The sequence below is a fragment of the Pisolithus orientalis genome (assembly GCF_024613125.1).
Source record: "Pisolithus orientalis strain OTSU chromosome Unknown F5J12scaffold_6, whole genome shotgun sequence".
Taxonomy (NCBI): Eukaryota; Fungi; Basidiomycota; class Agaricomycetes; order Boletales; family Pisolithaceae; genus Pisolithus; species Pisolithus orientalis.
Window position 1 is genome coordinate 972,237 of NW_026260787.1, and position 9,144 is coordinate 981,380.

The 9,144-nt window shown below is 51.9% G+C and overlaps 4 protein-coding genes across 4 annotated transcripts; 2 read left to right on the forward strand and 2 right to left on the reverse strand.

The window, feature by feature from the left end:
- Positions 1–42: 42 nt before the first annotated feature.
- On the forward strand, positions 43–3,007 carry F5J12DRAFT_716586 (uncharacterized protein; the record flags this gene model as incomplete). The annotated part of the gene is made up of 3 exons (XM_051741018.1): positions 43–884; positions 937–2,788; positions 2,867–3,007. The coding sequence occupies 3 exons, from the start codon at positions 43–45 to the stop codon at positions 3,005–3,007; spliced, it is 2,835 nt and encodes a 944-aa protein (XP_051602728.1).
- Positions 3,008–3,156: 149 nt separating this feature from the next.
- Positions 3,157–4,208, reverse strand: F5J12DRAFT_904259 (HotDog domain-containing protein; the record flags this gene model as incomplete). Its single annotated transcript, XM_051748505.1, has 5 exons — positions 3,157–3,292; positions 3,343–3,443; positions 3,500–3,580; positions 3,638–3,652; positions 3,678–4,208. The coding sequence occupies 5 exons, from the start codon at positions 4,206–4,208 to the stop codon at positions 3,157–3,159; spliced, it is 864 nt and encodes a 287-aa protein (XP_051602729.1).
- A 332-nt stretch (positions 4,209–4,540) lies between these two features.
- On the forward strand, positions 4,541–5,639 carry F5J12DRAFT_780952 (ribosomal protein L4; the record flags this gene model as incomplete). Its single annotated transcript, XM_051742518.1, has 5 exons — positions 4,541–4,597; positions 4,672–4,792; positions 4,853–5,030; positions 5,077–5,451; positions 5,507–5,639. 5 exons carry the CDS (start codon positions 4,541–4,543, stop codon positions 5,637–5,639), a joined length of 864 nt encoding a protein of 287 aa, XP_051602730.1.
- Positions 5,640–5,932: 293 nt separating this feature from the next.
- F5J12DRAFT_925972 (uncharacterized protein) lies at positions 5,933–7,620 on the reverse strand (the record flags this gene model as incomplete). The annotated part of the gene is made up of 6 exons (XM_051749376.1): positions 7,417–7,620; positions 7,176–7,203; positions 7,044–7,084; positions 6,942–7,021; positions 6,350–6,839; positions 5,933–6,259 (listed from the first exon to the last, which is right to left on the reverse strand). The coding sequence occupies exons 1-6, from the start codon at positions 7,483–7,485 to the stop codon at positions 5,933–5,935; spliced, it is 1,035 nt and encodes a 344-aa protein (XP_051602731.1). The 5' UTR covers positions 7,486–7,620.
- Positions 7,621–9,144: the final 1,524 nt, after the last annotated feature.

A 9,144-nucleotide genomic window follows, 5' to 3' on the forward strand; every position in this document is an offset into this window, starting at 1 on the left:
CAAATTGCTAACAAGTTCTTAAATGGATTCGTTGCTAGAACAATGGCGGCGGACCAGGTGGCTGATGAAATTGCCAGGGACGATGCTACTTCGGACACCACAGATGCACTCGAACGCGACGAGGATGCTTCCGAAGCTCAAGCTCAGATCATCGCATCATTGCGCTCCCAGGTAACCGACCTCTTCACGCAAGTTACACAGCTCAACAGCAAGCTCGTTGCGTCGTACGATCGCGTATCCGATCTTGAGGACCAGCTTCATGAAGCCTCGTCCTCCCTGCGCAATTCATCGATCACGATCTCGTCACTGGAGCTTGAGCGCGCCGAGCATCTTGCAGCCCTCAATACTGGCCTATTGGTTGAAAAGGCACACGTAACAGCCGAGTTGAACAGACTCATGGAGCGTGCTACAGAGGAAGCTGCTCAGCGTGGTCAGGCAGAGAGCGCACGCCACGATATAGAGAAGGACCTTGACGATCTCAGTGCTACATTGTTCGACCAAGCTAACACCATGGTCGCCGAAGCCAGACTTAACCAAGCACGCAGCGAACGGAAAGTAAGGGAGGCTGAAGAGGCCCTTAGGAGTGCCGAGGAGGCGGTCAAGGTCATGCAAAGTCAAATGCAGGCTCTCGAGGCTGACAAGACGGCAGCCGAGAGAGAAGCGACGGGTGCTCGGATTACGATGGGTAAGGGCAAATGGGTTGAACGGTCTGATTCTGAGGGAGATGCACCGAAGTTGCGCTTTCTAACAATCCATACCCCTTACGCGGAATTTGCTGCACTCGTTGCGTACCTGCGGACCCTTAGAACGTCGCAACTGACGCCCCCTACCATATCTTCGCTTCTTAATCAACCTTTCCTTGCACGTCTCAACACAGAGGACTTGTGAGTGGCGTGCTCATTGTTTTTCATGTCAGTTCTAATGGACACGAAAAAGGGAGCCGACCGTACGTCTTGACCTTGCGCCCTCGCTCAATTGGCTGTCCCGTCCCTCGGTCCTTGCTGCCATACACACTGGTATGCTAATCATCGAGCCGATGCCGTTCTTGAATTTAGTTCAGGAATTGAGCTCACAGTCCCGGACAATCACCACTGTTTCATGTTCTCTTTGTGGCACGCGTATAGCACGTCTTACCCCTGGGTCGGCTCGCGAGAAACCTCCCGGTCACCCCCTCGCTTCTCTCACACGTTCTAGCAGTGCGAGCTCAAACTCGTGGTTCAAGTATCCCCTTGTGTTATCATCCCCTACGCCTGGGAGTGAAGTCACCTTTTCCCATTTGCAGGAAAACGCACATCCAGAGCTTGTTTACGTTTTCCGTGTCGTCACTCAGACATCTTCCCAGCCACCACCACCTCTCGCCTCTGTACATTCCAAGCAGGGGTCAAGTTCCCCAGTTTCGACGTCCTCACGCCTTCCTGTACATTCTTCTACAACGTCTCGTGCACTACCTGCTCAATCAAATAATTCGCCGCATCCCCTGTGTACATCAAATTACTGTCTTCTCCGCCTCCGCACCACCTGCTCTTTGTGGGCTTTTGTGCGCTCTGGCATCATTGAGCGGATATGGCAGGAGGAAGTTACCCAGCTTCCGAGCTCTGCTAGTGCTGATAGAATAACTATAAACGGGAATGGGTCGCTCAATCCACCGTCAACTCCGCGAAGCAGCCAACCGACCTTGCCAAGCGCATCTGAAAAGCCTCCTGTTCCTCCGCGTAGGCGAAGACTCTGGGATATGGCCGTTAGTTGGGGGAAGGAAGGAGGGGAGAGCCTCAAACTCAAAGATAAGGAGAAAGAGAATAGTGCTCCCAAGCGACTACCGTCACCCCCACCATCACACCCTTCCGTGCCCCATCCCCATGGACAGCCTTCCCGGCTAACGTCCCAGGTTCCACCCGCTCTCCCAAAACGCAGTGAAACGCGGAGTACAACCCCTGAGGGCGCCACAGCTGATACCAGCGCAGGGTGTTCAGCTAACAGCACTGTGCCCAACACAGAACCAGTTGCTGTTGATAGTACTGCAGTAGGTCTGGAGCAAAAAGATAAACATACATCATCCGAGTCGTTCGCTACTCCAACGGATGAAGTGGAAACCCCGCTTCCTGCTCCAGTTGTTGGGGTTAATGATGAGGTACCTGCCAACGTACAAGAGGAGCAAACTTCTACTATAATACCCTCGGAGTGCCCTATATCCTCGCAAACTGTCTCCCAACCGCAAACGCCCCCGGCTTCAGTCTCCCCGCCTCGTTCGCGGGTGGGCTCACCCATTCCCCAATCTGTGGCTTCACCTATGTCGCTGAGTCGCTCACGGGCTGGATCACCTGCATCTGGCCGCCCTTCTTCTCCTTTTCCACCCTCGAGAACAGGTTCCCCTGTACCGCCACAGGGCGCGCCACCGGTGCCGCGACGGGCACCTGCTAGGCGAGCTGCACCGTTGCCCCCGTCAACGCCTATGCCGGAGCGGCCATCCGCACTTCCTACTCGGCTGAAAAGGGAAGGGACCAAGAAGTCCAAGGAGTCTGAAGGTTCGAAGGTGGTAGAAGCACCGAAAACAAGTGTTGCGGTCACAACCTCCAATCGTGAAGATGGTGGTGACAGTGAACCTTCCTCTACGTCAATTGATGGGCGACCAGAGAATGTTGATACTCCCGCTGGACCACCCACTGGGGATAAACGGGCCGGACTATCTACGGACACTACCTCGCCATCAGAAAGACAGACTCCAGCCCCTTCTGAACCGGTTGACGTGCCACCAGAGGTACCTACTACAACCTCAGAAGCGACGGCGGCTGTCACCGACCACTCGCCCGTCACTGAAAAATCTGCTTCTGTACACGCCACCAATGGAGGGTCGTCTGTGGATACGGAGAAACATAATAAGCATTGTCCAAGCATTAACACCGAAGGTTTCGCTGGCGATGGGACGTGGGAAGAACGCACTTGGAAAGAGGTGATTCGCCTGAGGGAAGAAATGTTTTGGGCTCGTGTTGGGTGTGTGCGAGAGTTGTGAAATGGCGAAGATAACCTACAAGTACATGCGTCTGTAATTCTGGATTGCTTGGGTTTCTATACAATGTCGATAAACCTATCTGGTATTACCCTGTACAATGGAATAATGTAGGGTATCTGGGTCGACAGCTGTAGTGCCCATGTATGGATCTACGACTTTCTAGCAGGAGGTGGGACACCATCGGAAAGTAGAACTGGTGACCTTCCATTCTCCGGTTCCCCCATAGCTTGCTTCACGACAGAGTTGCTCAGCATGCTCGCGTACTTGGGCTGAACAAATGTACCACTATATCGCTATCAGAATAGAAGCCGAATAGGAGACGCAAATCAACCTACTTTGCCTCAACTAGCACGTTACCCCTAAGGTCCTCGACCTGACCGCTTACTTGGACTTTGCGCCCTCTCTTCTCTAACAGACGTACTTTGATGATAATAAACTGTTCGCACAGCGGCGTGAGAAATGGTTACTTTGAAAATAATAATATAGCCTTGCCTGATCAGCAAATGTAGGGGCACGGTAATTTATTGAAAGGTTCGCTGTGACACCAATTTTATCGGGTAGATTGTTTATTGCCTTGTGGTTGTAGAAGGGATATCAGGAATCGCAGACGACCTTTGCACTAGTACTTACGGTCCGTGCCAAGCTCTCATCCAAAAGGGTTGCCAGCAACCCCCCAGTGAACGATTCCATCGTGACCGCAAAGTCCTCGGCCAACATGCACGAATACGATTGCTTCACTCTCGTCCCGCTTTGATCGCACCAGGGGTTTGATTGAGAGCTTTCCAGGCCCTCTTAGAGCTCCAGCGGTGAGATTATTGACGCGCCTTTCTTCTGGAAAATGTCTATAGGGACGGGCTTCGTACCACTCGTCAGCATCGGGTTGTGAACGGAGGGTGTCAAGCAGCGGCAAGGATTGAAGGGCTTCTTCCATGGAGGTAGCATATGCAAGTGATTCCGGAGAATCTAGATCGGAAGGTGGTCCGGGTGCAGGTCGGGGTGCGATGAAGGCAAAGATTGGATGAGGTGCAACAGCGCCAGCTGTATAGGATCCTATACCAACAAACGACACGAGTGCGAGGGTGCGCAGGTAGTTGCGCTTGGGCTGTACGATCGCATTCGTGTGCGATGAAAAGAGCCTACTCGACCTTGCGCCAATATTATTTCGATGCCGGAATAGGCGTCTCAGCAGGCCGGAAGACATTTCTTGGTGAACTCTTATTGATTCCGGGCCGGATGGGCCTTGTGCTGATGTAAGCCCTTCGGAACGACCCGAGCGGAGTTGGTTCAGGCCCCAACTCTACCAAGGGCGATTAGTCCACCATCGCCCATCTCGACATCAAGACCTCGACACACGCAAGGCTACAGAAGACATGGTAAGTCTATGGTGGGCAGCCGCTACTGCATCTCGGGGAGGTTTGTTACCGGCAAGTACATAAACCACGAGGTGGATGTTCGACAGACCATCTGGATGAGCGACCTCCTGCGGACAATGACTGGGACATCTCGGGGACATTTCCGTCTGTGGAAACCGAGATGGAACAGAGGCAGTCCATTAGGATGGCTTGTTTCTACCTAGAGCTCCGAGACACAGTAGCGGTCGTCGCACCTATCATCTGATAGTGCATGATCAGCTACTGACATTGTTCTCGTCTCAATGACCCTAGCCTCCCAAGTCCAAGCCAGGTTCTGGGAAGAAGCCCGCCCCTGCCCCAGGCGCTGCCAAGGGCGCCGCAAAATCGACTAAAAACCCTCTCTTCGAGGCCCGCCCTCGTAATTTCGGCATCGGTGCGTGTCTCACTACTCTTTGAAGAAACAGCCAGAGACTGAAGTGCTTGTGTCGTACAGGACAAGACATTCGTCCCCCGAGGGACTTGACTCGTTTTGTAAAATGGCCTGAATATGTCCGGCTCCAGCGTCAGAAAGTCATCCTCAGCCAACGTCTCAAGGTCCCTCCCGCGATTGCCCAGTTCTCCCACACCCTGGACAAGAACACTGCAACTCAACTTTTCAAGCTCCTCAACAAGTAAGTCAGCTGCTCTGCCCAGATTGGCCGTTATTCAAGTTTTCAGGTACCGTCCTGAGACGAAACAGGAGAAAAAGACTCGTCTTGAGACCCTCGCGGCGGCCACCGCGGAACAAAAGGAGGCTGCCAAGGACAAGAAACCTCTGTTCGTCAAGTACGGTCTCAACCACTGTGTCGCTCTTGTTGAGGCCAAGAAGGCCTCGCTGGTTGTTATCGCTCATGACGTCGACCCCATCGAACTTGTCGTCTACCTCCCTGCACTTTGCCGTAAAATGGGTGTTCCCTATGTTATCGTGAAAGGGAAAGCTCGTCTTGGCACCGTAGTTCACAAGAAAACTGCGGCTGTCCTCACCATTCAAGAGGTCAAGAGTGAAGACCAGCGCGAACTAGCAACGCTGGTTAATGCAGCCAAAGCTAACTTGTGAGTCTTTTGGAGTTTCACCAGTCAAAAAAAACATGATTGAAACACCGAGTAGCACCGACAAGTACGAAGAGCAACGTCGTCAGTGGGGTGGAGGGCTCCGCGGCAACAAATCTACCCAGATGCTTCGTAAACGTGCGAAGGCTGCCGGTCAGAATGTTAATGCTCCAGCTCTTGGCAAGCTATAAAGATACATTTAACCTTGGCGCGCGCGCGTGCAGTGTTTCTTGTCATTCGTCGTCGTATATGACATGCTGTATGGAGTGCGGATAGTATGACATCTCATATGATCAGGCCATGTGGCCTGCAAAACGAACCCACCCTTGACATTGAAAAGAAGTCTATGCTTGTTACCTTGCTGTTGTACAGGCGTAGACTCATTCAGTATTGCTCTTCAGCGTTCCGGGGGAGAACTTTACGTAGGCACAAGTACAAGCACAACATTGATATTAACGTGTCCATGTTAGAGATTCTGAATTCATTAGAACTGGGGGATTCGCATCTTTTCCTCCTCTTTCTGCTCAGGCCAGAATTCGGCCTCCAATTCCACTACACGAGCCCATATACTCTCCGCACGCACGATGGCTTCGGCATGATTACTGCAACCATCTTTCATGGCCTGCTGATAGAGAGGCATCAAGTACTCGTCGACGAGCATCCCTATGCCGTGCACGAATTCTGAGAAGTCGGGATTTGCATTGGACCAGCTGTAAGACAGGTCGCGAAGCGCTTCTCCTGTTTTCCCTAATTCCGACTCTGATTTTGTACGAAGAGCGGAGGAAACATTCGACCACGCATCCAAGTAGACCTGTGAAGTTGAATGCATGTATTATGTCTCCGTAATTATCGCACGATGACGAAAAGCTGATGTTCGTGGCGTTGCGCAGCGATCACTCACCTTTTCCATGGCCCACAAGAACACGAGCCCATCTTCAAGTGTGCCCAGCGACGCGATGCGTGCCATCTCAGCCGTGTAGTCTCGTGTTGCCTTCCTCTCGCGCCATACCTGTCCTTCTCCCTGCTCGACGTCACCGACGTCCAGATCATATCTCCTCGCCGTGTCCTCGAAAAAATTGACCTCGCGGACGATATTGTCCAGACATCCAACGAGAACTTGAAGAGTGCGTCTGCTGCGAACTTGGACAGCTGGATCTGTGGAATCCAATGGGATCTTGGTTATGAGAAGAGCGATGAATCTGGGATAAGCCTGAGCAGCATAGATTCTATCTTGCGCCAACCAAAACGCAAGACGATCGTGCGGCAGAGTCAGATCTGCGGCATCTCGCAAAAATTGGTGCGAAGTAGCGGCCTCGTAGGGAACAGGTGTCGAAAGAGACGCAAGGTAGGACGTGAATGTCTGGACCATCACCGAAATACTTTGCTGGATACTATGAGAAACACTAAATATGGTGATGCATTTGACGTTTGTTGTGACTATGACGTATCGCCACTTTACATTTTGTAGGGCAGGCAACTTCGTTTGAGCGTACGAACCGAATACCGTGATGTACAGAGGTCCCATGTTCGAAATCCCCAATAGCCCGCTGTCGATGTAATCGATTCTCTCAACCTGCGTGTTTACCAGGCCTCACAGGGATCTCTTCACGGAACACTTGCCGGGCGTGCGGCAATTCTGTGACGAAAGGTTTTACTCCAGATAAATCCTAGCAGGACGTCAATCCAATACCTTAAGTCAGAAGTCTTAACATAAGCTGAACACTCACCAACTAAAAGCATTTCCCCTGGGTAATACTATGGGCTTATGATTATATGATTATGCTGGTAAACAAGGTGCCTGCCGGCAGCGCCGGCCATGTTCTAGTTATATGATTATGCGCTGATATGATCCTTGGGTGCAAACCCCAAATCCCAACGTGCTACTAAGGGGCTGACTTAGTTAGTTGCCTTCCTAGCGTCTACGTCCACCAAATAAATAAATCGACCCCTAGGTGTAGACCAACGTACGGAGGAATCCAACTCCACACCATCCATCTCCAGATTACCGCAGGCTTGCCAATTTGTTGTACATATCATGAAGATCTACTTTGGCCACCGGCTTACTATCCGAGAGACCTGAGAGCCTCGCAGATTACCTCGATCGGCCCTGCTCCAGACGCTTGGTGAGCCACTGCACGGGAAGGTTGAAATTTCTACTGTGGGGGTGTGGGCCGTATACCATCAAACTTTCGAAGCTTATCCAATGTTCTGTTGGGACCGAACCCGCGTCAACGAGTCTACCCTCGGGCATGAAAAAGGCGCGTGTGTGGATGGTATTTACATACAGGCTGACATGCCGCACTCCGCAGAATTCCTGGCAGAATGCACCTCTACTTCCTACTGTATGGAAAGGTGCATCTCTACGTTCCGTGCGCAGGGTCACTCTTTGAATATGGTTAAATTCGGACACATTTCCGGAGCTGAGCATCTTGTACCGCTCATCCCAACCATCAGAATGGTCAAAGCCCAAGCTGCCAGCTTGAGTACTTCAAGGAGCGGAATGTGAATACTGTCCAGTGGCAGAAGCGTCCATGGAGAGGTGTCACCGGTGAGCGAGAGCACTATTGGTGGCTGGGTAGGGATAAACCGCCCGGCCCGTGCATCCCCTGAACCTCAGTTCGAGAGTCGTAAGGATCGTGGCAGCCGCAAATTCAGGGGCAATGGGGCAAAAGTGGTCAAGACTCAGATTCCGAAGGGCAGAGGCCTGGCTGGGTAAGAGGAATCGTGGACAGGCGGATACCATAGACACACCAATGAAAACATCTTTGAGAGAAGGAAATTTCAAGCCCTCAGATACGAAGGGGATCCTAGGCACCGTCGATCGGTATGGCACGCGAAGGCACTACCAGCGATTGGCGCTGGAGACAAGGTCGTCCGGCCACTGTACTTCAGGCTTGTCACTAGCAAATGGAACACTCATAATTAAGATGTTGAAAGGAACATTGCCGCTCATCGTCTGTTGGGTCTCCGGGGATGAAATGGTGAGAGGGCTGCTCCGACACACCAAAATGCAACTCCAGAACTCGGTAGTCCATTGACAAATTTGTCCTGTGGGTCACTAGCCTCCGAAATAATGGAACTCCTGTCAGTCATCATGAGTCAGTAAGGATTGGAATATTGTCCACGAAAGGAGTTCGACAGGGAGATGATTGATCGCAGGAGGTCGCTTCTTGACGAACTGATCGATCTTACTTTTCTGTATCTTTATGGCTGCACGGATTCCTACGAGCTGCTTGAAGAGTGTCCTTTTGGTCCCTCCAGCCAACGTAGCTCAGTGCGTGCCTCATCTAGCTTGTCCATGATGGGTGGATAACAGTACTGGAGGCCGGTGTCAGCGCGGTGGGGCATCGTGCGGTCCTGAGCCCTACCTGAGGATCCCAGTGGATGATACCGATGAGCAACGTCGCGTTTGCAAGCTATCGGATTTCATATCAACAACCCATCCCTTACTGTGACTGTCAGGGGCTATTTGCCATTATAGAGTTCTGAGACCTACCATGATGTAACCTTATTCCGGGTATCCAGCAGTCAGATTACGTACATTGTAAGCACGTCGCGCGAGATTACCCTGAGTGTAGCATGAACGAGAATTCTAGCGCAGAGTCCTTGTCTGCGCCGTGTCACCCTATGTCTCTTGTGCGCCAACACCGTTCACAGCCGAATTCTTAGAACGGTTGTAAGGCTGCTTCTGAATTT